We start from the raw sequence: 27,689 nt of genomic DNA, 5'->3' as shown, positions 1-27,689 counted from the left end.
TTTCCTTACAGGATTAGCCCTGTAAAGTGGAAAAAAATAAAATGAGATTTCTTCCAACAACCAGTTCTCCAAACTGCTTAGAAAGTTAACAACCGGTTCTCCCAAATAGGTGTGAACTGACTGAATCCCATCACAGCACCTTCGTCATGAAAGCTGTCTGGGTGACAAACTGATTGGCAATTCCTGGCAATCAATGGATGAACACTTGGTTGATCTAGGAGGGGAAAGGATCCTACATTTGAGCAAATAAAATGCTAGGAAGAAAAAAAACATTTTCTGCAATGCCACCATAATATTATTCAACTAACCCTTCCTTTTGCACATTCATAAGACAACAGAAGATCGTACACCGATCCCTTGAGCTCCATAGAGTGGGCAGGACTCAAATACAAACATTTTTTGAAGGAAGAATATGAACATTTAAAATGGTAGAAAATAAAGCTTCAGGGATTTAGGGGCTGCTTAGATCTATAATACCCTCTTTCAGAACGATTCCTTTTTTTTTTTGTCATTTTGAGTAGGACTAAGGGACAGAATGGGGGCCTTAATCCTGTGTCCCTTAATTCCCCAGCACCAAAAGAAATGGATCCAAAAATTTCAGCACAGTAAAGTCCTAATATCACCCGTTGCTGCACAACGGCGCAAGGGAAAGATAAATTGTGGCTTCCAAGCTGAAATTGATCATTCATGCCTAATTTGCTGCTAGAAGATGTGAACATTACAAGAAAATGTTATGATTTATACTGAGTATCAGAATAATGGTCTTGGTCTAGGGGAAAGGAAAGGTTTCAAGCCAGAATTCGTCATGGAAAATGTAATAACCAATGGATCATTTTCACAGAAATAACATGCAGAGTTTTCCTACACAGGTTTTTCTTGGCTGAGATTATACTTGGAATAATATGTCACTAACTCTTGGCACAAGCTAGGACAAAAACTATTTCTGTTTTCATTTAATTAAAACTAAATATAGTTAATAGGATGACTTTCCAATTGGGGATTCAATGATTTCCCCTTTTTGATGTATTGTAGTCAAATCATGACATAATTGGTAAGGATATTAAGAGAGCTTCTATATTCTGAGGCCCTTAAATTGGGTACCACTGCTCAGGAGCAGTATAGATCCCACCTGTGAAGAAATCCAACATGTACCAAGATATACTGTACTTATATTTTATGCGTGTAATTTTTCATATGTAGAGCTAAGGTGCAGAATTCAGGAACTAGAAAATAAATTACAAATTCAGACACAAGACATGAAAGCCAAGGTTATGAAGCTTCAGGATAATCAGCTGCAAGTGGAAAAGATGCAGATGGAATTAACTGAAAAAGAGAAAACACTGAACAAAGCTAGAAATGAAATAATTAAAATTAATATACAACTGGATCAAACGACTGATCAGGTAATGTGCATTTTAAAATCTTGGAATCTTTTAAAATTCAAAGAACTGTTGTATGCATGGAAGGCCAATACTAATTGAGTTTAATATAACATGATAATTATTTGTCCTCGTGAGCTGTGTCTCTGAGAGAGGATTTGCCTAAACTGTACCCATAGAGTTTACACAGCTTGGTTTCTTAACCCTAATTCCTTGGGGAGGAGAGAGAACCAATTTTCACACTGCACTTACACTGAATAATTGAAGATTGCTGTTTTGAATAATACTTGCAAATCTCCGCTGTTTATCAAGATGGTCTTAAATTGACAGGAAAAGTAAACTTCAGTTTTTATTGTATTGGCTTCCTTGCTTTCCCTTTCCAGCCATAAATACAGGTAATGCTCGATTTAAAATGTTTAGTGACAGTTTGAAATTACAACAGCACTGAAAACGTGACTTGTGATCGTTTTTCACACTCACGACTGTTGCAGCAACTACATGGTCACATAATCCAAATTCCGACACTTGGCAACTGGCTCATATTTATGATGGTTGCAGTGTCCCAGGGTCATGTGATCACCTTTTGCGACCTTCAGACAAGCAAAGTCAATGGGGAAGCAGGATTCACTTAACTGCGGTGATTCATTTGTGGCAAGAAGTGTTGAAATATGGGGCAAAACTCACTTAAGTATCTTGCTTAGCAGCCTAAATTTTGGGCTCAACCTGTATATATTCATTCTTTTACTTTTACTTCATTAGAGCTGTGGTGGCGCAGTGGTTAGAAGGCAGCATTGCAGGCTAATTCTGCTGACTGCCAGCAGTTCGGCAGTTTGACTCTCACCTGCTCAAGGTTGACTCAGCCTTCCATCATTCCGAGATCGGTAAAATGAGGACCCTGATTGTTGGGGGCAATATGCTGACTCTAAACTGCTTGGAGAGGGCTGTAAAGCACTGCGAAGTGGATATAAGTTGAAAATGCTATTTCTATTAACTGTTGGTCTTTCTGCCTTAGTTTCAGGAGTTCAAACTATACTGTGTAATAATTCCACCTATAATTTTGCCCCATAGCAACAGTGCTCTGAGACATCATAACTACCGTATTTTTCAGAGTATAAGACGTACCGGAGTATAAGATGCACCAAGGTTTTGAAGAGGCAATTTTTTTAAAAAAGTAGGGAGGGAGGGAGGGAGAGAGAGAGAGAGAGAGAGAGAGAGAGAGAGAGAGAGAAATACAGTAGGTAGGTATGGAGAGAGAGAGAGTAGGTAGGTAGGTAGGTAGGTAGATAGAGGGAGAGAGAGAGGGAGAGAAATACAGTAGGTAGGTAGGGAGGCAGAGAGAGTAGGTAGGTAGGTAGGTAGGTAGATGTTTCCAGGTGTATTTATCCATGTGCTGGAGAAGGAAATCGCTGACAATCTGCAGTACCTAAGACTTTGTTTCTGCTGGCACAGCACTTGATCAATGTAATTCTCATCAATCAGTTAAAGAGCTTTCTAAAAGGAAAAAAAAGTTTTTGCATTCTGCAAACCTCCCAAAAACAGCTCGTTTTTCATGAAAATGGGCCCGTTTTTCATCAAAAAAAGGCATAGCCTTGGCTTGCAGAGTGCTCGGGGGGGGAGCAAAAACAAGCAAAAAATGGCCCGTTTTTCACAAAAACAGGTCCATTTTTGTCAAAAAATTGCATGCACAGCCTTATGGAGGCATAGAGTACTGCTGGGGGCTGGGGGGGGGGCAAAAATGGCCCATTTTTTGCTCATTTCTGCCATCCCCAGGAGCTCTCTGAAAGCCTTCATAAGGGTGTGCACATCCATTTTGGTGAAGGGGCGGAGCTTCGTGAGGCAAAAAATGCTGTATCTGTATAAGACGCATCCAGATTTTCAGCCTCTTTTTTTGAGGAAAAAAAGGTGCGTCTTATACTCCGAAAAATACGGTAGCCAAAATCATCCAGTGAGCTTCCATTATGGATTGTAGATTAGATCCTAATTCTCTGCATTAGCCATCACATCACATTGGCTATTTTTTCTTAACTACCAGATAAGTACCAGAAACATTTCCCATCCATGTTACCTTTACATTTTCTCTTTATAGCTTACAGCAAAGGAGAAAAAGTTCAGAGGACTCTCAAATGAGCTAAACTGTCAGAAGCAAAATTTTGAAAGTGTGCAGTGTGCTTTACAACAGAAGATTAAGGACAAGGACCAAGAGGTGAGGTGCTGCATTATAGTTACAGGTAGTGCTTTAACGATGGTTCAGAGTTATGATGACCTTGGAAAAGGTTTGTCACAACCTGTATTTATGACTATTGCACCACCACCATGGTCCTGTGATCACAATTTGGGCACTTGGCAACTAGGTCCCGTTTACAACTGGTTACAGCATTCTGTGATGTGATTGCGATTTGTTTTCTTTTTTCTTTTTGTCAATTTCCAGAAAAAAAATGATCACTGGGGAAGGTAGACTTCCTCAGCAACTGGTTGCAGCTTTAATAAAGAAAATATTGAAGGAAGCATATGCTTTCTTAATTGAAAAAAAATATTTGAATAGTTAACAGGGTAAACCTGGGAAATCTAATCTTTTCAGAATTTCTGGTTTTAAAATTTCATGTTTATAAGAGAAAATATTCCATGTTCATCAGCATCTTTCCTTTCCTGATGTCAGAATTCTAGTCGTAGCATTTACGTTCTACAACAAAGAATGTGGTTTGAAAACCCAGGTGTCCATAGAACTACTATTGGTGCTGGTAGTATAGCAGACTCACTAGCAATTTTAAGTATGTTCAGTTTTGTGTCAGCCTCTACCTATCACAGGTAGAAAAATTTCCAGATAGATATTGGTCTGTAGCATTAGCAGGAATATTTACTCAGTTCCAGAAGTTATACAGTTTATGGCCTTATAGAGCCATAGTTGCTCAGTGGTTAGAATACAGTATTGCAGACTAATTCTGCTGACTGCCAGCAGTTCGATTCTCACCGGCTCAAGGTTGGCTCAGCCTTCCATCCTTCTGAGGTCGATAAAATAAGGTCCCAGATTGTTGGGGAAAATATGTTGACACTTGTTAACCGCTTAGAGTGGGCTATAAAGCATAAAACAGTATATAGGTTTAAGTGCTATTGCTATATACCACTCATACAGCTTTTGCTATTAGGCAACTTTTAAGCCCATTTATTATCTTTGCAATAGATTACACATGCAAAAAGAAATTCCTGTGCATGTGCACAATCCATATATTTGCTGACAGTGATCAACAATAGATGTTGGAAAACATCTATTTTGTTTTTACTAGAATGTGATGTCAAACATGCAGACATTTTGGCGACTATCAGGGACAAGATGGATAGTTTAGTCTAAATGTGTCGTTAGATATTGCCTAAAGCTAATGAAAAATGTTTTTTTGCTAGAAGGATTATTTTTCATTTTCTTTCCTCTAGTACTAGAATTATTTTTCAATTTTTTCCCCTTAATTGAGCATTGAAATATTTTGAAACCATGCTCAAATGACTGAAAGAAAAGGAAGCATCACATTTTATACACAGTACATATAAGAGCTTATAACAAATAAGATTTATAACAAATATAACATTTTATATAGAGACATGTCCATGACTTCAGCAATATTTTAATTTAAAATATAGCTACAAATTAATTTTTGAAGAATCTAGAGCTGTGTGCTGTTTCAGGACAGAAATAGCTTATGTTATGTGATTCTGGCTATTCCATGATTTTTAAATTTTGAAGCAGTAGTGAACACCCAACCTGGACTGACAAATGTATGACTCTCAGCCCTAAAATTCTTATTCTTGCACAGTTTCTCCATCATTCATATCTTCAGATGTGATCCAGGTATAATTACAGGTAGTCCTTGAGTTATGACTGTTCATTTAGCAACAGCCTAGAATTATGATGACCTTGCAAAATGTAGCACCATCGTTACTACTGTATTCATTTGAATTTAATGTGGGTGCTTGGCAACTTTTTTGCACTTACAACCAGTTGCCAGTGCCCCACAATCAGTTGCAATCTTCTCTGCTGACTTCCCCAGACACTCAACGAGAAGCCGGCAATGAAGGTTGCAAGCTTTTGTTACCTGCTTTTCCTAAGGGGTGGCTAAAAGAGCTGCCTTCTGATACGAGCTGAATTCCTTCATCAGGTTGCAGAAATGTGTGCTCTCTTGCACTTCCTGAAAGGAGTTCCTTTCTGTGGACACAGGAGAGCTAAACTACTTTGGAGGGTTACAGAAATGGATCAAAAGCCTGACGCTTTTAGCTCTATTCCTGCATCCTTTTATCCCTGGAGAGGGATTGAATCCCTCTGGCAGGCAGCTGTTTCAGCCACTGCCAAAGACAATCAGGAGCTGAAATTCATGCAGAGGACAGAGAGTCAGTTCAGTAAGGTAAGGAATGGGATGCCTCAAGAGCGGGTGTGAGGGAGCCCTGGAAGGTCCAGCAAAGGCCACGCACAAGTATCTTTCTCCTCAGGGGCTAAAAATCCTACCTGGATTTCATCAAGGAAGATTTTCAGTTCCTGATGGAGCCTTTCAGAACCTCCTCCATCCCCTTGAGGCACCCTGGACTCTGTCCAGTTAAAACGTGTGTGATCGCTTAACAGACACAATCTGGAGTGTGAGGATTGCACCTGCTGAGTGAAGCAAACCTGTGGGCAGTCACATGATGTCTTGCTTAATGACTACTTCACTCAGTGACAAAGTTTCTGGTTCCAATTATGCCTGTAAGTCAAAGACAACCTATATAATACCTTGGGCAATACAGACGCTTGATGGTGAAAGATTTGTGTTTCTTGAAAGCTGGATTTTTCTAGTATTTTTTAGATGGACTTTTTCTCTGAGTTTCTGCTTTAGCAAGAATATTTCTCTACTCTTTACTGTTCAATATGAACACAAATTAAAGCTTTCCATTTTTTATTTTATAGATTTTCACAACAAAACAACAGTTTGAAAAAAATGCCAGGGACTGTGCACAGAAATTAAGTCATCTTGAACAAGCCACAAAAATGATGCAATTGAAGGAAACAGAATTGAAAGAAAATTATGAGGTAAATTAAAACTGTAATAGTAATTATACACCTTGGGCAAAGATGAAACAAGGTGGAACATCTAAGCATCAGTGTATCCTTAGATACTAAGCTTCCTGTCCTAATGTTTTTAAAACAATTCTTGAGCATTTTGAACATGTAGTGTAGTAGAAATCAGTTAAAATAAAGAAACCTGAGATAAACGTGACCCGTCAAAACCGCGGTCCACAAAAGCACGCTCGACGAAAGCGCGCATTTGACGTCATCACAGCGCGACGAAAAAAATTAAAAATTGAAATAAAAATAAAATTAAAGCAAGCCGATTCACATAAAGGTAAGGGTTAGGGTTAGGTTAAGGGTTAGGGTTAGAGCGTTAGGGTTACGTTTAGCGTTAGGTTTAGCGTTAGGTTAAGGGTTAGGTTTAGGGTTAGATTTAGGCTTAGGTTAAGGCTTAGGTTTAGGGTTAGGTTTAGGGTTAGGTTTGGGGGGGTTAGGGTAAGGTTTTCGCTTTATTTTTACATTTATCGATCACAGCGCGATGTTTTCGTCGCGCTGTGATGACGTCACGTACGCGCTTTCGTCAAGCGCGCTTTTGTCTACCGCAGTTTTGTGGTGGAACCGAGATAAAGGCTCTGTTTAAACAAAGTTTCCCACAAGGATAGTACAGAGCCTCACATGGCTTTAAACACCAAAGATAACAGGTCCTAAAACTGTTAACACTAATAGATTGTAGAAAAGTTGATATTAATAAAGCTATCAACCTGGAGGGGAAGGATAATGAAATGTCAAGGAATGATATATATTTGAGAACTAGGCATTAAATACATTAACAAAATGTTTGTTACTTGGGATCTCTCTCTGTATCTTTTCTCTTTTCCCAGTGTTGATAAACATGCCAATATTTTTGTTTGTTTCTGGTTTGGAAACTGTAGCGACTGTTCTAGCTCTACCAAAATGCAGTAAAACCTTTTGGGACATTCAGTATTGCTTTTCAGACAGTTGACATTTCCCAGATCTCAACTGCTTAAGCCCACAGTTCCCAAAATGTGCATTATGGCACCAGAGGTGTTATTCTGCCAGTTCAGACCGGTTCACCTGAACCGGTAGTAGAAATCGCGGGTGGGCCTGCTCACCTGCCCTGGTTCTATGACCTCCCATTTAGGCACGTTTTCAAGGCAAAGCACATGCACAGACAGGATGGGCGCTCACATTTGCAAACCAATAGGTAAGTGAATACCACCCGTGTATGGCAGCCCTAGAGCACTACAGCAAACTGCAGGGACACTGCAAGACAGTTTAGTTTGTTGTGACATCCATTTGTGAAATTGTGTTTTGGGCAGTCTTAGGCCTAGGACACTATGGAAGAAATATTATTAAGACACTGAGAACACTGTGAACCAAGAAAGTTGGGGAATTCTGGTTTAAGCTGATGGGGAATGATGCTATCTCACTGCAGTATAGATACATCCAATGGCAGGGTTTCAGCTGCCTGTGTGACTCGATGCCCTCCACATGTGTTAGATTACAAGAAATAAGTGTTGTTGTCTTGTACATCTGAATCCCACCAGATTGGAAAATGAGGGTCCAGAGCAATTTGGATCAGTACCTTACAGAATTATGCGCTTGCTGATGACATGTGCAAAATAAATGGGATAGATTGGGGAAAGTATAGTGCCTTATTGCTTCTTGGTATATAGTCCAGTGCTAAAGGACTTGTATTCATTTTTTTTTTCACTTCTATAAACTTAATTAGCCATATTTATGTTCTGGAAGTATTGAATGGTAACCATTACAAGTTGCAAATCCCATTATATATTCCATCTACCTAAACTCGTACAGTGGTACCTTGGTACTCATTATTAATTGGTCCAGGAGGCACGAGGAATACTAAAAAACTAGCCAAACTTAGTCACATAATTTTACCACATGAGCCTTTGTTTCAGACAAGAATGACTTCGTGTCTGTTCCTTTTCCTATGTTAGCAACCTTCCCAGCATGGCCAACTTCCTGTCTGTCCTCTATAGCTCTCCTTTTTTTGCAGCAACCTTTCCAGCATGGTCAACCTCCCATCTGTTCTTTGTGACCCTCCCCCTTTTTCTATGACCACACATCGAATACCAAACAAACAACTCGTACCAGGAAAACATTTTCATGTCAAAATGTGTCAAGTACCAAATGCTAGGAGCTCAGCTCAGGTACCACTGTACTTGAGATTTTTTTTAAAATAACCATCAACTCAAGAAGTTGTTTACTCTCGAAACTGTTAAACATCAAGAGGAAATGTTTGAAGTGAAATATAGATATAATATCAACAAGTATATTTTGTAAAGATAGAAAGGTTGAAAGGGGAAGATGGATGGTATAAATTAATTTTAGCCATTTATCTTCCCCCCTCCCTTATCTCCTTGATTTTCTTTGGCTTCTTTGTTACTTTTCTCCTCTCTGTATAATATTGTTTACCCTAAGTGGAAATTGCATAATGGATTTGTATGTCAAAAATTGCTCAAATACTTTCAAAAGTGGGCCTCTGGAGAGAACATTGGCACAATCCCCTGATTTTCTAACTATTTTGTTTGTTAGAGAGAACCGAAGCAGAAGACTGATCAACAGAATCACCAAGAAGTTCAGCCTTGCTCTGAGGCTGATTTGCTTCAATTGCTGGAAATACAAATCTGCTTTGCCAGCAAATTTCCAGCTTATGCTTCCCATCCTGGTGGCCCCTTCCCTTACACTTGGCTTGGGTGCCTTGGTGCCCATCTGTTGGTAGCAACTCAATGGATAATTGAGGGCTCGAGACCAACAAAGCTCTGCCAATGCCATCTGTTATCTTAGCAACTCAGGAGTGGGTGGTGCACGAATATATGTGCCATTTTCTTTTGGAAAGATTCTTTATTTTATTCCCAAGAGGACAAGGTTATAAAGAATAGACCAATGGGCTTTTTTTTAAAAATGCTATGAAGTTGACAGCAAAGTGACCCCAAATCTTTCACATTCTCTGTTAGCATTAAAAAAAAAAAAGGATGCAAAAACAAACCAACCAAAAAGTCAAGCTTTCCAGGCTCTGTAATGTAATGGAAAGGATGTCTGGCATTTGATTTAGGAATTCTCAAGATAACTGAGTATCAAAAGGCTGGCCTCTAAGCTATCCCTGATATCGAACCTTGTCTTAGAGGCTGGTTCTACTCCAAGACCTCTGGCTGTAGTCTAATTTATCTCTTCTTTTTAAGCTCTGAAAGAGATGCAGTTGGATTGTGACTCTCCAGTATTATTTCTTTTTACCCTGTGGAAACCTCACCATGGCACAATTTATTACAGGCTAGAGGTTTCCTTCTTTAGCAGCTGCACTTGGCAATTGCTGGGAGAGTACACTGACTTTCAATGTAGATTAACATGTGACAATAGACCAGGGGTGAAATCTACTTACCTTCACTACACGTTCGCAAATGTGAGCGCAAGCACGCTTGCTCTGCTCGCACGCTCCACATCTCCACATGTGCAGGACCTTCCGCACCTGCGCAAAGTGTCAAAAATGAGTGTGATGATGTCCTGGCGGGTGGGCAGAGCCTGCTACTGAGCGCGCCTGCAGAGGTAAGTAGAATAGCAAGGGAGGAATCCGCTGTGCCACCCAATTTAGATTAGCTAGAAAGCAGGAAATCCTGCTTTCTAGCTAATATAAATTGTGTGTTACAGCTGATCGTCGGAAATTCCGGTTCTCCCGAACTGGTAGCATTTTTTTACTACCAGTTTGGGTGAATCGGTAGCATATCACCCCTGCAATAGACTGAAAGTATAGGGCACTTGGCTACTGGAATTTGACACCTGATAAGGATAAAGATATTTGGTTTGGGATTGCAGGTAATTTCCTTTTCAAGAAAATATTTCTTTTTTTATTGATCAGTTATTTACCTTTTTCCAATTTCATAGGAAATTAAGAAGCGAAATAGCTTTCTCAGCTGCCAGACTGCTGAACAACAGCAAGAAATTTCTCAACTGAAAGAAGAACTCTGTAGTACTAAACTATCCCTACAGCAGAGTCAGCATTTTGCTGAAGACCTGAAAAGTAAGATTTCTGTTGTGCTTAATAACAGACCTTATTTCAATGCAAAATCCCGGTGTGGCATACAGTTGGTAAAATCTCATTTGAATGCTATGGCACCCCATTGTAGGTTTTATTTTTAAAGAAAGCAGAAATTGAATTTGCATTATGGTCTGCAATTGAAACTTACAAGCTGATCAAAAAGCCAAGAGTTCACAACTGATATCGGATTTATGAAATAATTATTCTCTCTTCTTTAATTATGTATCAATTGTGTCATTTTGTCTTGCACTTTCAAAACTTATCTAAAGAAAACTATTTGAACCCTTTCCTCTACACAAAAGAAACTGTAGTTCTATCCAAATTTCATAAATGTGTGACTGCTTATATAATTTGCACATTTCTGTATAACTGCTAGGGATAACACGATATTTATTTTTTATTGTGTTATGAACTGTCAGATTTTACAAAGAATGGCTCCCAGCATGTTACAACTTAAAAGCAATAAAAACAAAAAAGCTGATAAAAATAATAAGATAAAGTAATAAATGTAATGTTATGATTAATTCCCCAAAGACTTAGAACAATTTTCATCTTTAATCATCTGCAATAGGCCATCAAGGTACAAATATATCAGTGGGCTGCAATAGAAAAAAAAATTCTTGAGAATGTATCCCCCTTAATTTCCCTTATATAGGGGAACATTAAAAGATGTTGATGAGAGGTCAAACTGGATGAGTTGGGAAGGGTACCCTTATAAGGATAAAGTATCTTGCATATCTTGACATAAACTGTTTTGACCTCAGAATTTAGTTCATTATCATGGCTTCATTGTAAAGATAACTGCAATATTCAACAAATTGGTTTACATGTTATACCTTTGATATTTCAAACAAATGTGAAAAACCTGAAACCATTTGGTCCCCATTCTCGTTGGCAAGATTTAATAAATATCTTCTTCGTTCAATCAACAGTTTAATGCTGTATCCAGATGAAGCTTGTAAACCTTTGTTTTTCTAATGCAAGTTGCCTGATATTGGTGCAATGGCAAACTGTAGTCTAATATTTTCTAGGAGCATAAAGATAGGAGTAGTTATCACAGGAGCACAGATTTTATTTATGGTGTGTTAGGACTTCATAGACAGAATTGGAGCCTGTATTTTGTCAGTTTATATTTTAATCTTTGTATACTAAGCATTTTATATTTTTACGTCTTTTTAATGACTCTCGTTGCAGATAAAAATTGCTCACTGGAAAAAGAATTAAAATTGCTTGAAGAAAAACTGAACAAGCAAGATAATTCTGTCAGTTTAGAAAAAATGAGACTTGCTGTTTCTAATGTTGAACATGAACGAGATTCTCTCCAGCAAATTGTGAAGGACAAAGAAAATGTAATTGAAGAGCTCAATATGAAACTGGAAAACACAGAAACTCTGCAGAAAACTGCTTTAGAATGCGAAGACCTTAAGAAAGAGATTATGATTCTTTCTCAGTGGAAAAGCAAAAGCAAACAACTCTTGAATGAACTAGATTTAGAAAAAGAAGAACTAATGAGCAAAATACGCAGTTTGGAAAGTGCTTTAAACACTGAGCAACTTAAACATCAGGAAAAGGAAATTGCTCTCAAAGTTGAACATGAACAATTTAGTGAACAGCTAAACATTTTTGAGCAGGTGGTGAAAGAAAAAACAATTGAACTGGAGGCACAAAGGAAAGCCTATAGTGACCTCCAACAAAAAACAGCAATGTCTGAGGAAAAACTACAGAAAGAGAGAGAAAACAATTCACTGAAATTATTTGAGTTCACCAGAGAAGTGGACACCTTGCAGAAAAGACTCAACTCTGAAGCAAATGAAGTGTTAAAAAGGGGAGAATGTATTGTCTCCCTTGAAGCATCCTTAGCTTCTTACATGCAAGTAAATGCATTCCTTCAGAAGCAGGTTGAAGAACTGGTCCAAACCAGGGATGAAATAGAAAGAAGATTTGCTGAAAGAGACGATCCAAAGCAACACATCTTCATTCAGGAAATGAAGCAGCAGATCAGTGAATTACAAGAAACGGTTCTCCAAAAGGAAGGCCTGCTTTCCGAAGCATTAGCAGCTCTTGAAGGAAAAAACAAGAATCTACAAAAGTTGATTGAGGAATCAAATAGGCAACAAACAGAGATTCTGGATTTAAAAGAGGGTAATGTGCTGTTTAATAATGTGCAACTAAAAGTTATGGGCTCAAAGGAGCCAAATTTATCTATCAAAATATCCTCAGAACAAGGTGAAATCGAAGAACTTCAGAATGAAAGTTCCATGCTTGAGAATACTGTCAATATTTTGGAAGAAAAAAACACCAAGCAAGACATTTCCAAAAGTTGCAAAGAAAAGAAGGAAAGCCTTTTGGAGTTGTCACAAAGAAAGCAAGAGGGGAGCTTGTTGCTGCCAGAAGCTGATGAAGAAGTAGAAAGGAAAAGTACAAAGGAAGATTATTTAGAAAGTGTAAGGAATCAGACTTGTCATTTGAAGGTGCAAAAAGCCATATTTGATACACAAGAAAAACAGTTTATGAACAAATGTGAACAGGTGCAGAATAAGCCAATGTCCTTGGAGAAGAAAAAGAATACTTTACTTTGGCAACTTGAAAAAAGACACTCAGTATCTGAAGAAACTAATAGTTTAAGACAGGAGGGAACAGGAGAAAATAACAGGCCCTCTTCTGTAAATATCTTGCTGCAAACACTGGTCTCAGAAATGAAAGTAAGTGAACATGCAGCGCTTGACTTTGTTTTAAATGAACCAGCATTGGAACAGCTGAGGGTATTTGTAGAAGAAAGAGAGAATGAACTTAAGAAGTATAAAGTGAAGCTTGAACTGCTTCAAATGGACCTTGAAGACAGAGAAATTTCTTTAGAAAATTATGCTGATCAGATAAAGGACTTGGAGATGATATTGAGATCTATGGAGATAAAAATGGAAGAAAGTGACATGGAAAAAGAGAAGTTGCTGCATCAATTACAAGTACTTAAAGATTTGCAAAATTCAGCCTTCAAGATGACAGAGAGAAGTGAAGATGACGAATCACCAATGTGTTTCAGTGCTGTTATCAAGGACAATTTTAACCTACAGAAAGATGCCAAGTGTTCATCAGTTCCTCATGATCTGATGCCCAGCCAAAATGATTATCTCCAATTAGTATCCTCCCTACACATGACAATGAGCAAGCTAAATGAATTGGAGAAAATGTGTGAACACCTGCAGAAAGAAGACTCAACATTAGCATCACAGCTGAAAGACTCACAGTTGGAATGCATCATAAACACAGATATTATGAGAAAAGAATTAATAGAAAAAATGGATAGGCTGAAAGTAGAGACTATTTCTGTTTCTGATAAATTAAGAGAGAAGAGTAAAATGGAATCTGATATGAAGGAAGACCCTTAATAACTCCAGAAGGTTATGAGGAATTTGATTACAAATATTTGAAATTAATCAACAAAGAAATCAAAACACAGTTGAATGAAATCAAGGAAAAGATCTTTTCTTTGAAAAACAAATATGAAATTTTAGATATTCAAAACCTGAATATGGCCTTTGAATCATCAGAGTTGGAATCCTACAATGAAATGTTTAAAGATAAAAATATTACATTGCCAATAAATCTCAGCAAAGTTGGGCTGGTTTCTTTTCCAGCCCAGATGACAGTCAATAAAGAATGTAAAGCATATGGACATTTTTGTATGGAGACTCTGCATGATAGTGAAATCTTCCCAAGTACAAAACGAATTTTTATGGAGTCTGATTTGGACAACGGTGTGTCATCAACTGAAATGGAACAACCACATCAAAAGAGACAAATTGATTTGGAAGGTACTCCTGAACAATTTAATATTGCTGATGAATTATATAGCAATGATGCCTGGACCTTCCCCACTAAACTAATGACTATCTCCCAATATTTTCAATGTGAATATTGTGAAAACTCCTTTAAGATGCTTAAGGAATCATTTAGATCTCATAAGATTCTGGAAAGTAAGGAGATAGAAAAGATTCAAGAGCTGTTCCTTTCTGCAAAGAAGGAAGTAGATGGTCTACAAAAACGCAGTGTAGCTGGCAATGAGCCCTGGCGACAAAAAGTTCATAAAGTGATCCTGAAAGTGGCATCTGAACTTCCAGCTGAGAAGAAATTTCCTGAGCTGTTCCCTCAAAAACAAGGAGAGCTACCAAATCTTCATTTAACTTCTCACCCAATAACTTGTGATGATGCTGGCCACGTAAGTTTACCTAATATGACTGCTTAATTTGACTGAATTTCTTTAGGCATATTCAAGGAAGTGTCCCTCCCCTGACTTTCCTCCTTTTGTGAGGCAATGGGGTGTAGTTTGCTTGATGACAGAGGTTGCTGGTCAAGAACTTAGAAAGCTTAACATAGGCCTTTCCCAAAACACAAGCATGGAATGTTTGCACTTTGCTCTGGAGATGGACTTTTTAAAAGCGTTGAAAACTGATGCCTTGTGATCAGAAGTAGTTGGAATTAAAGTACAGATTTGTTTTTAGTATCTGAATTCTAAAAGAGCAGCTAATTTACTAATATGAGTTTGCACCAATTAAATTAAATCCTTCTCTGGTTCCAGCCATTAAAAAAAGAAGAAGCCATTTTTCTTACTCTTCTTGTTCCAAGATAATAAATATTAGTTCTTATGGTGCAGGTTCATCTAGTCCTAGCAACACTTGTAGAACAGTAGATTGAAGAAAGCTGCCATAATGCTTAATTTTAATCCCAATTCTGGCTTTATGGAATGACACGTGCTCACAAAATGAACCTACTTTACTATGTGAGATACAAGAGGATAAAATATACACTTTGGAAGTACAACCACAATGCTTATTCAGGAGAAAAATCAATATGCCTAAACAATTAATAGGAATAACAGTATTAGAACAGCAAATGTTTTCTTCATATTTTGGAACATGCCATTGTGATAACAATTCTGTTAAGGGGAAAATCCAACTCTTCCTGATTTGATTGTGTTTTTCTTCCAGTTTACATATTTAACTATATTCATTTCTACAGTCTTGTAGTCTGTCTTCATGAATAGAATTCAATAAAATGTACCATGTTTCCCCCAAAATACGACATGTCCTCATAATACAGCCATGCCCCATTTTTCTGGTGGGCAAAAATATAAGGCGCCTCCCCGCCTATAAGCCCCCTGGACAACCTCCCACCTCTGGCCAGGCAGAGCGCCGTTCACCAACCTAACAGTATCCCGAAGGTGCCAAGCCGCGGGAGCCTGGGGGGAAGAAAAAGTGATCACGGTGCTTGGTATACCGCTAGGTTGGTGAGTAGCGCTGTGCCCAGCTGAAGAGGTGGTTGCCGGGCAGCTGCTCTCTTGTAGTGGGTCCCCAAAGAGCCGGGCACAGCCTCATGGGCGAATGGCTGTGTTGTGCTGTCACAGCAGCGCAACACAACAGCCATGAAGTGACCACGCTCACGAGCAGCCACCCGGCAAGCCTCCTTTGCAGACGGGCACAGCACCATTCACTGACCTAGGCGTATCGCCAAGCCACATGAGCGCCTGTACACCGCCGCCTGGCTCCCGTGGTTTGGCGCTTTCCAAATGCCAGTGAATGGCGCTTTACACAGCTGGAAAGGGGGGGTGCGCGAATGGCTGTTCTGCTCTCGCTCACCCACCTCCCAGCCTCACTATGCATGGCCCAGCTCTCATTACGGAGCCAGGGCACCTCCGCTGCCATCCCAGCCTGGCTTTTTCTGCAGTTTCCAACTCGAGTCTTTCAGCAGTGGCCGCTCTGGGTGTACAAAAGTAATCCCCACTAGAAAAACTGCTAGAAAGAGGATCAGAAATGAAAAGGTAATGCCACCAACACTGGGCCGGAGAAATTATTTCTCAGGGTAAAGAAAAGGTTTCTCATTCCTGCTTTAGTATGGTTTATTGCACAGCCAGCCAGATGTTCAGACTGGATTTGGCATTTCTATCAACCTATCAAGTCCTTCCCAAGGACCTTGGCAGATGTTGCCATTTTCCTATGTCAGGTCCCTGGAAAACTTGATAAGTGGATAAAAGTGCCAAATCCAGTGTAAACATTTCGCTGTATGTATGGCTGATCATATTAATTGGAATTTAATGGTGGTGCAGTAGTTAGAATGCAATCCTGCAGGCCAGCAGTTCGAGTCTCACCGGCTCATGGTTGACTTAGCCTTCCATTCTTCCAAGGTCAGTAAAATATTATTGGAAAATAGACAATCCCTCAAGTAATCAGCCCTTTACCATGTTGGGTTTTATAGGTCATAACCAGCACCTTGAATTGTTCCTGGAAGCAAACTGGTAACCAGTGCAGCTCACAAAGCCACATGGAAATACTAAAACATGCCCATCACTGATTGATCTCTGCAGGCTGAACTGTTGAAGCTTCTTAACTTTAAGGGCATCCCCATGTAAAGGGTGTTGTAGTAGCCAGCCACAAGGTGATTAGGGTATGAGTGAGTGATGGGCAGATGGTGATGATGAAAATATAGAAAGGACATTCCCAAGGTCGGCATAAGTTTAATAGTTTGCTATTTATCAACTAGCTTTCATTTGATGAAAATAACTTTTTTATTTCCCCTTTAGCCAACTTCTGCTGATCCACCACCCTTTTGCTATTTGAAAATGGATAGTTTTCTTGGGGAAAGCCTTGGACTTAAAGCTGTAAATGATCAAGCAGTAAAAACCTATGAACCAAACAGAAGACAAAAAATTTCTGTGTATGTAGCAGATATAATATCTAGAGAAAAATACCTTCCACAACTCAAAGCAAATTATCCATTCATACGTTCTTCAAGATGTCCTCTTCAGTCATCATTTTTCCCTTCAAATCTCAGCACACACACAAAGTTGATAAACCCCACAGAAAACCAGAAGGCCATTGAAATGCATTGGTTATCAATAAAGAAAGCTGATGATAACAATTCTAAGTTTTCCCGTGAGGAAAGCAATAAAATGATGAACATGGCAGTTGAGTATCTTCATTCAGATTTGAATTCAAAGAATACAGAGTTGACTGAAAAGGAGGTTGCTTGTGGTGGATATAACAAAAGAGCTGCGGTTCTTGAACAAGAAAAGGAAGACTTGAGTGAGCTGCTCCAAACTGTAACTTTTGATACACCGCAATTATATTTTAATCTTATGATTCTTGAGCTAGAACTTAATAAGGTAAAATCTGAACGGGGAGTGTACAAAAGCAGATTGCCGGATACAACACATACTTTAAAAGAATTGCAAATGATCAAAGCAGACAATAATGAGAAGCTTTTTGAAGCTGAAACCGAACTGAGCAGGGTAAAATCTGAGAAAGAAAATTGCAAAGTTTACACCTTGTCCATGGAGACAGATACCAAAAAACGTCTATCAAAAAGTAAGCAATTGGAGCAAGAAAAACAAATCAACATAAAAAATATTTTTGGCCTTCAGGAGCAACTAAAGATTATCACTGCAGAGAGAAACCAATCTAGTCAAGATCTGACTACTTTATTAAGGGATAAAGAAGCATTGGATCAGGTGTGCAACAAAATGAATATAAAAGAGCTTGACTCAAATCAAATGGATTCTATTGAATTTATCAAAGTATTGGAAGCTGAAGATAAAACCCAAGCAAAATTGCTTCCAGCTGTTAAGGCTGCAGAGGATCAATTATCACATGAAAATGTTTGCTATATGTCGCAGTGCCAGAATCTGGACAGAGTTATGAGGGATCTCATGTTGGAAAAAGAGGCAGCAGAAATTCAAATAAAAAATCTGACTGAGGCAAGAGAAGTGAGCCTTAGAAAATACGAAATCCTACACAGCAAGCTAAACATATCTGAGGCCAAAAATGCCAAGATATCTAAGTCCTTGGAAGGTTCACTAGCAGAAAAAGGTGAACTTGCAGCACGGCTAAATTCTGCACAGGAAGAAGCAAATCATTTGCGACAAGGCATTGAGAAGCTGAAAATAAAAATAGAATCTGATGAAAGGAGCAGGCTTCGTCTGGCTGAAAAGTTAAAAGAAAGCAATCGAAAAGCTGACACTCTCGCAGACAAAATTGAGTATCTGGAAAGAGAATTAGATATGTCAGAGGAGAATTTGGAAGATGCAATTCTTAGAATGGAGGCAGCTAAAGCAGAGACTGAAATAATGATGGCTGAGATAGAAAGGATGCGTGTGAGCCAACAACATTTAGAAGGTGAAGCCAAAGTCTTTAGGTCAGAGAAAGAGACTCTAGAGAAAAACATGAAAGAAAAACAAGACAAAGTAACTTGTTTAGAAGTTACTAATTTTACATTAGTAAATCAACTGAAAGAGAATGAAAAAGAGAAGGTTCAAATTAGAGATGAATGTGAGAATGCACTAAGATTAAAGGAATCCCAGCTAAAAAAAATATGTGAAGAAAATAAACTTCTTTATAGTGAGAAAGAAACTTTCAAATCGAAAGAACAGGGTGTTGTTTGTGAAATTACTTCCCTCAAACATGACAATATGCAGTTGGTTGGATATCTGGAAGAAGCACAGTCCAGTAGCTCTAAAGTACAGCAGTTGATGGAAGCTTTCATCCAGGAACTACAAAGCTTCAAACAAACACTGAATGAAAATGTTTCTGTTTTTGAGCCGTTAGTCAAAAATGAATCTTTGCAAGCTATCCAAGATGACTTACAGGTGTCTTTCAAACATATCAAAGCAAATATAGAAGTCACACCATGTGAAAAAAACATCTTTGAAAAGGTATTGTACAATTTGTATACAACATGGGTAGGATATCCTGGAGGGTAAAAATGTCTGTATAAAATCAGGATCTCTGTACTGAGGGAAATTTTGTAACAGTTACTAAACACAGTTTAGAAACACAGTTCTTGCTGTGTTCATTGGCGCTTGATTCTAGATAACTGCCAAAAATTGTAGCACCTGTCAATATATGGTCCACTTGTTATGCAGCGATGTTTCCCACGCTGATGCTCTCAGCATGAATAGGATGAGCTACAATGGCTTGAAATTCTCAAAACAGAATCCAAACCATGAAAAGCAGTGGTTCTCAACCTGTGGGTCGGGACCCCTTTGGGCGTCGAACGACCCTTTCACAGGGGTCGCCTAAGACCATCGGAAAACACATATTTTTGAAAAAATACGGAAAGCAAAATAATTTTATGGTTGGGGGTCACCACAACATGAGGACCTGTATTAAAAGGTCACAGCATTAGGAAGGTTGAGACCCACTGATTGGTTCTTATGGGGTTTTTTAGTTGTGTACACCACCTTAAGTTGTTTTGAAGTGGCAGCCTTATAAATCTAGATAATGATGATATTTACCTTATGTGATTAAAGATAACAGATTATAATTACAAGATGAGTATACAAAGTAAAACCTTGACGACAATAAAAACATTTTCTCTCACTGTAAAAAAGAAAACAAAGTAAGCGTCTGGCTTACTTTTTGGAGGGCGTTTCAAAAATCTCTTGCTATTACAGAGAAAGCCCTACATCTGAGATAAGATTGCAAACGAAATGAAGGGGCTGGCAGTAAAATCAAATGGAAAATCAGCTGTCCAGGTTGGAAACAGGTAATGCTTGAGATCATTTAAGTTCAAAGAAGGTTTAATCAGAAGAAGACATATTAGAAACACCTGAATTCAGAACTGAATAAATATCCGATGCACTTCATTTTAATTATAAAGTTTCTATTGTAAGAATTACATGTATGTTGTTTTAATTATGCAGACCAACAGCCTAAATCAAATGCTTCAACTCCAAGAAGAGTATGATTCTTTCTGTCATTCAATTCAATTGTGTTTGGACGCCTATAAAATGCTAAAGCAGGAAAAAACAGTAATGGAGAAGCAAATTCATGAACTTGAAACTCAGATGAAGATGATAGATCCACGTACGTACCATGCTTTGAAAGAAAACAGTAGCTTCAGATGTCAATAGAATGCAAAGAAAAAATGGTGGTTGTGCTGGAATTTAAATGGATTATATTGAGCCAGCACAGATTTTGTCTATACATATCTGTTCAAAGTATACTTTATTCCTGTCTCTGCTAAACAACTATTCTAAACACACATATATAAGAGTGTGAGGTTTATTTTAGTAAATGTAGTAATTTCTAGTAATGAACCCCCCCTCTTATTTTACATAGGTTTTCAGGGGGATGTTGGTGCAGAAGAAATCAGGTTGGAGCTAGAAGAATTGAAAGAATCGGTTGAGGAGAAAACCAAAGAGGCAAATCACAACTTGGAAAAGTATTGTGTACTGGTAATCAAGCATGATAAATTAGAAGAAGAAAATGAGATGCTAAGGACACAGGTCTCGCTGTTAAACACTTCTCTCAAGCAGTTATTAAATGACACCAGTTCCTCTCTCCAAAGTTCTCAAAACCCAGTGGAAATCAACAGGCTTCTTACAGAAAGAGCAGATGTGTCTAAGATCATTAAGAAGAGAGAAAGGTGTGAAGAAAACAAAGTCAATGGTGAGAATTCACTTGGAAAAATCTAAGAATTCTTAATAGTTATCTTCTATAATTATTAAAGATTTAAGGTAAAGGTTCCCCTCGTACATATGTGCTAGTCGTTCCTGACTCTAGGGGGCAGTACTCATCTCTGTTTCAAAGCCGAAGAGCCAGCATTGTCCAAAGACGTCTCCGTGGTCATGTGTCCAGCATGATTAAATGCCAACCACATTTGGAACGCTATTACCTTCCCACCAAAGTGGTCCCTATTTTTCTACTTGCATTTTTACATACTTTCGAACTGCTAGGTTGACAGAAGCCAGGAGCTCACTCCGTTACACGGAACTAGGGACCCAAACCGCTGAACCTTCTGATCGAAAAGCTCAGCATCTTAGCCACTGAGCCACCGCTCAGTAAGAATGTCACTATTTTTTCCTCACCTTCTTTATTAATGTAAATAGTGGGAAATGCAGCACTTAGATTTATATAGCACTTCATAGTACTTTATAGTGCTCTCTGGGCGCTTAGTATTTCATCAAGCAATTGAAGGTGCTGCTTATCATTATAAAGCCCTTCATGAAACAGGCTATCAGGCTCACCAGCTAGTCCAAACCAGGAAACCCAGGTCCACAGGAAGACTACAATTATTTTTTATTGAAAGTGACTGTAATTCTGTACCTCCTCTTCTTTCATATACCCATGTAAATTAGGGAAGTGTCTGTCTGAGCTGTTTCTGCACATTTTCTCTCTGTTGGTGAATTAAAATATGCTTCACTCCTGGTCACTTTAGTGATGAATCTGACATATCTGTATCAGGATCATCTTCCTTACTCTCTATAAAGAGCCAGGTTACTTATGAGGCCAATTGTTTTTGTTCAATCTGTGAGCTCTAGCAGAGTGAGAATGCTTTGGATTTCTTCAATGAAAATGACATATTTTCTGTTGCAGCATTTGTTCTGTGGAATATAACTTTAGATGGCCCTGACCATTCTGACCTTCCACAAACCCTTAAAAACATGGCTCTTTCCCTGAGCATTGAACCAAACCCTTTTGTTATCTATAATGATCATCATATAGTGGCTGGATTGATGTGGATATGGGAGAAGTAAACTAGCAAACTGAGGGTGGGTTATTTATTTATTAGTGTATTTAGCAGCAGCCGGAGACAAAAGGAGAACTGAGGAATAATAATAGCTTACATCACTTAACGCAACTTCATAGTATAAGTGCATGATACATGTAGTTTCCCCCTTTTCTCAACAAGGAAGGGAAATTAAGTAAGCAAGTTAAACACAATTCAAAAGGGAAGATGCTTGAAATGTTGAAACCCACTAACTCACTGGACAAGGCGATGAGAGCTGTAGGTGCCTCCACATGCGTGCTGGACCCGTGCCCCTCCTGGCTGGTTGTTAACAGCAGGGAGGTGACACGGGGCTGGATCCAGGCGGTTGTTGCCGCCTCCTTACGGGAGGGGGTCTTTCCCCCCGCACTAAAGGCGGCGGTGGTGAGACCCCTCCTGAAGAAACCATCCTTGGATCCAGCCGTACTAAACAACTATCGTCCAGTCTCCAACCTCCCCTTTGTGGGGAAGGTTGTTGAGAAGGTGGTGGCCTTTCAGCTCCAGCGGTCCTTGGAGGAAGCCGGTTATCTTGATCCATTCCAGTCAGGCTTCAGGCCCGGCTACAGCACAGAAACCGCTTTGGTCGCATTGACTGATGATCTCTGGAGAGCCAGGGATGGAGGCCACGCCTCCATCCTGGTACTCCTTGACCTCTCGGCGGCTTTCGATACCATCGACCATGGTATCCTTCTGCGACGACTGCGGGAGGTGGGGGTGGGAGGCACTGTCCTACGGTGGTTCTTCTCTTACCTCTCGGACAGGTCGCAGTCGGTGTTAGTCGGAGGGCAGAGATCGACCCCTAGGCCCCTAACGTATAGGGTGCCGCAGGGTTCGGTCCTGTCCCCCCTTCTTTTTAACATCTACATGAAACCGCTGGGAGAGATCATCCGACGGCACGGGATAAAATACCACCAATATGCGGACGATACACAGCTGTATCTGTCCGCCCCATGCCAACTCAATGAAGCGATGGACGTGATGAGCCAGGGCCTTGAAGCTGTTAGAGACTGGATGGGGGTTAACAAGCTTGTACTCAATCCAGATAAGACCGAGTGGCTGTTGTGCTTCCCTCCCACTAATTGGCCAAGTGTTCCATCTCTCAGGCTGGGGGGTCATATTGTACGCCCCTCAGATAGGGTCCGCAACTTGGGAGTCCTCCTGGACCCACAGCTGACTTTTGAACACCATTTGTCAGCTGTGACCAGGGGGGCATTTGCCCAGGTTCGCCTGGTACACCAGTTGCGCCCCTACCTGAACCGGGAGGCTCTCACAACAGTCACTCGTGCCCTTGTGACCTCTAGGCTGGAGTACTGCAATGTGCTCTACATGGAGCTGCCCTTGAAGAGCATTCGGCGACTTCAGCTGGTCCAGAATGCGGCCGCGTGAGCTATCGTGGGTGCACCTCGTTTCACCCACATAACACCTATCCTCCGCGAGCTGCACTGGCTGCCTGTTGATCTCCGGGTGCGCTTCAAGGTGCTGGTTGTCACCTACAAAGCCCTTCATGGTATTGGATCTGGGTACTTGAGAGACCGCCTACTGCCAATTACCTCCACTAGACCAATAAGATCGCATAGATTAGGCCTCCTCCGAATTCCATCAGCCAGCCAATGTCGACTGGCAACTACCCGGAAGAGAGCCTTCTCTGTGGCTGCTCCGACCCTCTGGAACGAACTCCCCGTGGAGATCCGGACCCTCACCACCCTCCAGACCTTCCGCGCTGCCCTTAAAATCTGGCTGTCCCAGCAGGCCTGGGGCTAATGACTTTAACCCCACCCGAATGGTATGACTGTTGTGCTCTTTTTAACAATGTACTGTCTTCTTGTTGTAACTCGTTTGTCTTCCCCTCCCCCTGAAATGTGAGCCGCCCTGAGTCCCCTCAGGGAAAAGGGCGGCATACAAATAAAGTATAAATAAATAAATAAAATAAAAACGTTTACTCAAGTGAATATGGAGAGACTGCAGCTTTGATATACCTAGGGCAGTCTTCTGCATTCTAGTGTTGCCCAGGTTGATCCAGATGTTTCCAGCTTGGGGATGACAAAAGGATTTTTTTTTTCAAGTATCTTGTACTCGTGGGAATTGTTTGCTTGTTTGTTTACATTCATCAAACAAAAATTACAAATTCAAACAAAGAAAATAAGAAAATCAAAATGTAACAGGGACAACAGGCACACACCAGTGACCTTACTCACACCCACAGAAGTTAAGTTAGAATGACATTAAATTAAATTTGTTTTTCAAGCACCAATCAAATTCTAGAAATAGAAATCCTCGTATTGTTATGCATGGTCATTGGATGTTGTGGTCTCTCCAAATTGGCATGAAGAGCTACTGACACCGATTTTCTTTTTTCCCTTTTTACTAAGCCTACTAAATGTAAATGTGTAAGGAATTTTCTCAAGTGTTTTTCATGTCCTTCCAGAATACAGCTGTTCTTGCATTTCTCATCAAGCATCCTTAGAGCAAGGAATGGATTCCTGTCTTTTCGGTTCTAGCTTGAAATCACCAACATCTGTTGATAACTCACAAATAACAGAGAAGATGAAAACAGAGAATCTTAAAACAACAGCAGAGGGCAGCAGACTACAAAAGGTAAGCAGCATTATTAAACATCAGCTTGAATTTGTCAAGAGAAATTCAATATTAATATTAGTTAATATTTCCAAGTGCTCCTAAGAGTGTCTTATCAACGAGCTGTAAACATATTTAGGATGAAGACAAAAGTGAATAAAGGCAGCGGAGATATTCCATAGTATTTCTTGATCCAACTCTATGATAAAAATCTTTAAAATATTCTTCCTATGTATGCCTGTGATGTCACATCTTTAAGCCATAGCTGGGATGTTCTCATATTGCTTTTTTTTCTTGAATGCATAATGCCCAGAAAAATAATAATTCATTGATCAAGTTAAGGATAAACAATACTAAACTGAATGCCTAGAATAAATATCTGTTTCACAACCGCTAACCAAATTGCTGCCCACTCAATAATTTGAAACTTCTAATAGGACCTCTACAGGATATATAGGACTTCAAAAGCTGGGGGGGAGGGAGTCTCAAATACACTACATTTTGAATAGATTCTAACTTGCTGGTTTGGGACAAAATTAAATCTAAGTAGGAAAACTAAAATCCTATATAGAACTGGAAAAAATGGAACTGTTCTAAAAGAGAGAAAGTAAAAATGTTAGTAATGCTAGGCAACATATGTATGAAAGCAGTTTTTCAGCAACATCTTATTTGCTATTTTGAACTCCCTTGCAAAAGGCTCTTTAATGGGCTTGATTAACTTACTGGTTTCATACCAACATATATTTCTGTATCCTCCATATTATATGACTTCAGGATGTTTACAATGTCTAAAAATAAGTTCAGTAAAATCCCACTGGTGTAAACAAATACAACAGTGTATGAAAACATGATGCCCAACAATTCATGTACAAAAAAATAAAAGTCCAGCTTCATCATCAAACTAAAATTCAAACTCATAGAAATCAACACTCGGTCTAAACAATTCAGTTCCCCACTTAAGTCCACTGAATTAGAAACCTCTGACAAAAAAAAAAACAACAATAAGGAAGATGCCCAAATAATCAATGAAAACAAGGTATTCCCTAGAAATTGAGACTATAAGAGAGATGGATTGTCCTTGGGCACATATTCCCTGATTTCTCTCACGGATGGAATCCTAAACATCTCTCTGGATTCATGTATAAACTCAGATCTTGGACAGATTTGTATAAATATTTTTAGAGTAATGTTAATGGCAATGTCTCCGGAGGCAAGATCATGCTCTAAATCAAGATTCCTCACACACGTGGCATTTTCGATTTATTTTGCCACCCCCCAATTCCCAAAATGTATGGATATCTGGTATAACCTATTTTGTTTAAAAGTATGTTCACATCAAAAAATAACTTCATTGGTTCACCTCCCCTGGAAGCAGACTTCTGCTAAATGTCTTCTTAACAACTGAAGCAGCTTACATCCCTTAATAACCATTAAGAAATATCTAAGAGTTAACAGGAGTCACATAAACAGAAAAATAGGAATAATTTTCTGCTACTTTCATTTGAAATGTAAAACTGATGTTCACTTCTAAAATTCATTTACATCTTCCTTGCATAGCTGAAATAACCTGTTTCTTGTATATGTTTCAGATGAACCATAATCAAGTTGATAGTTTGGATCAGGATTTTGTTCCCAGATCCCCCCTTTCCATCTCTAACCAGTCACCTCAAGTGGTTGCTGAACAATCTGCCAAGCATCTTGATATAAGTTACTTTCCAAATACAGAAGAAAATGATTTGGACAAAGCCTGCCATGTACAATAAATCAGGACTGGGTTGGTTTTAGATTTGAAATCCTAGCAGCAAAGAATGATTCAGAATATAATGCTAAGAATTGTCTTCATAAGCTTCTCTAACCCCATGTCCTATGCAAGGGGAGAATCCTGTTTATGATTGATGTGTAACAAAGGGAAGGCATGTCTGCTCCTAGGAGCTGGGATGGCACAGTTGTTAGAATGCGCTGTCACAGGCTAACTGCCCACTGCCTGGATTCGATCCTGATCAGCTAAGGGTTGATTCAGCCTTCTATCCCTCTGTAGTCGGTAAAAGGAGGACCCAGACTGTTGGGGGGCAATATGCTGATTCTAAACCCGCCCAGACAATGCTGGAAAGCACTTTGGAGTTGTATATAAGTCTAAGTGCTATTGCTATCCCAGCATTCTGGAATATGCATTATAAGGACACATTTGTAGCCACAAAAGGTTTCATTTTTACAAGCTGTGAGGTTTTGCATATAACAGTAAATTATGTTTGCTGTGTGTGCCTGAACAAAGGAGCTTGAAGAAAATGAACGGCTAAGTTGCTCCATTTTACCAAAACATTCAATTTCATTTTAGTTAATTCTTAGATTATATTTATTATGTGCAAATAATGAATGGCAATGTAAAGGAACCTCACTTTCTGAAGAAATTGCTAATACATGCATACAGTTCAGACATTTATGGGTATTAGACAATCCAGAAAGAAAAAGCTGGCTATAAACCATGAACTATAATTTAGCACTTTGTATGTAATCAATGCCATTTTTTCATAATATTTTCATAGAGAAAGACCCCTCCCTAAAAAAGTAAATCCTAAAATAAAATGTCTCGTTTCCAAGAACTTTTTAAACAAAATAGAGTTGCTGGACAGTGAGATGGTGGTAGACCTATTGTATAATAAATAAAAATGAAAAACAAATAGCCACTGCCCAAATCCTGCTAGTCCCTTCCCTGGATCTTTATTTGGGAATTTTGAAAAAAGAAAAAGGCAAGCACCAAGAAAGAGCAAGAGCACTTAGATTTATATACTACTTCACAGTGCTTTACAGCCCTCTCTAAGCGGTTTACAAAGTCAGCATATTGCCCCCAACAATCTGAGTCCTCATTTTACCCACCTTGGAAGGCTGAGCCTGGTGAGATTCGAACTGCCAAATTGCAGGCAGGCAGCAGACGTATCATGCAATACTGCACCTTAACCACTGTGCCACCACGGCTCATTGTTGTATTGAAAGTTGCATTGTGTAGCACATCTGGACTAACATTGTTTCAAAACGAATTTTATATTGGAATATTTTAAGGTAGGGCATGCAAGTTTTCATCAAGATTATAAATGCA

At 39.2% G+C, this 27,689-nt stretch overlaps 1 protein-coding gene across 1 annotated transcript in view; it reads left to right on the top strand.

Moving 5' to 3' along the window:
• The window catches only part of CENPF (centromere protein F), a 39,201-nt gene extending 11,828 nt beyond the window's left edge, over positions 1-27,373 (top strand). Inside the window, 12 exon segments of the mRNA XM_032216064.1 lie at positions 1,201-1,403; positions 3,466-3,582; positions 5,693-5,767; positions 6,304-6,426; positions 10,330-10,465; positions 11,678-13,863; positions 13,866-14,699; positions 17,058-19,184; positions 20,175-20,337; positions 20,593-20,922; positions 24,447-24,616; positions 26,185-27,373. Coding sequence (XP_032071955.1) covers positions 1,201-1,403; positions 3,466-3,582; positions 5,693-5,767; positions 6,304-6,426; positions 10,330-10,465; positions 11,678-13,863; positions 13,866-14,699; positions 17,058-19,184; positions 20,175-20,337; positions 20,593-20,922; positions 24,447-24,616; positions 26,185-26,358 — 6,638 coding nt within the window. The 3' untranslated portion in view covers positions 26,359-27,373.
• The last annotated feature ends 316 nt before the right edge of the window (positions 27,374-27,689 follow it).

Source organism: Thamnophis elegans, chromosome 4, assembly GCF_009769535.1.
Source record: "Thamnophis elegans isolate rThaEle1 chromosome 4, rThaEle1.pri, whole genome shotgun sequence".
NCBI classification, from domain to species: Eukaryota; Metazoa; Chordata; class Lepidosauria; order Squamata; family Colubridae; genus Thamnophis; species Thamnophis elegans.
The sequence above is the reverse complement of the archived record's forward strand: the minus strand, read 5'-3'. Positions and strand labels throughout refer to the sequence as shown.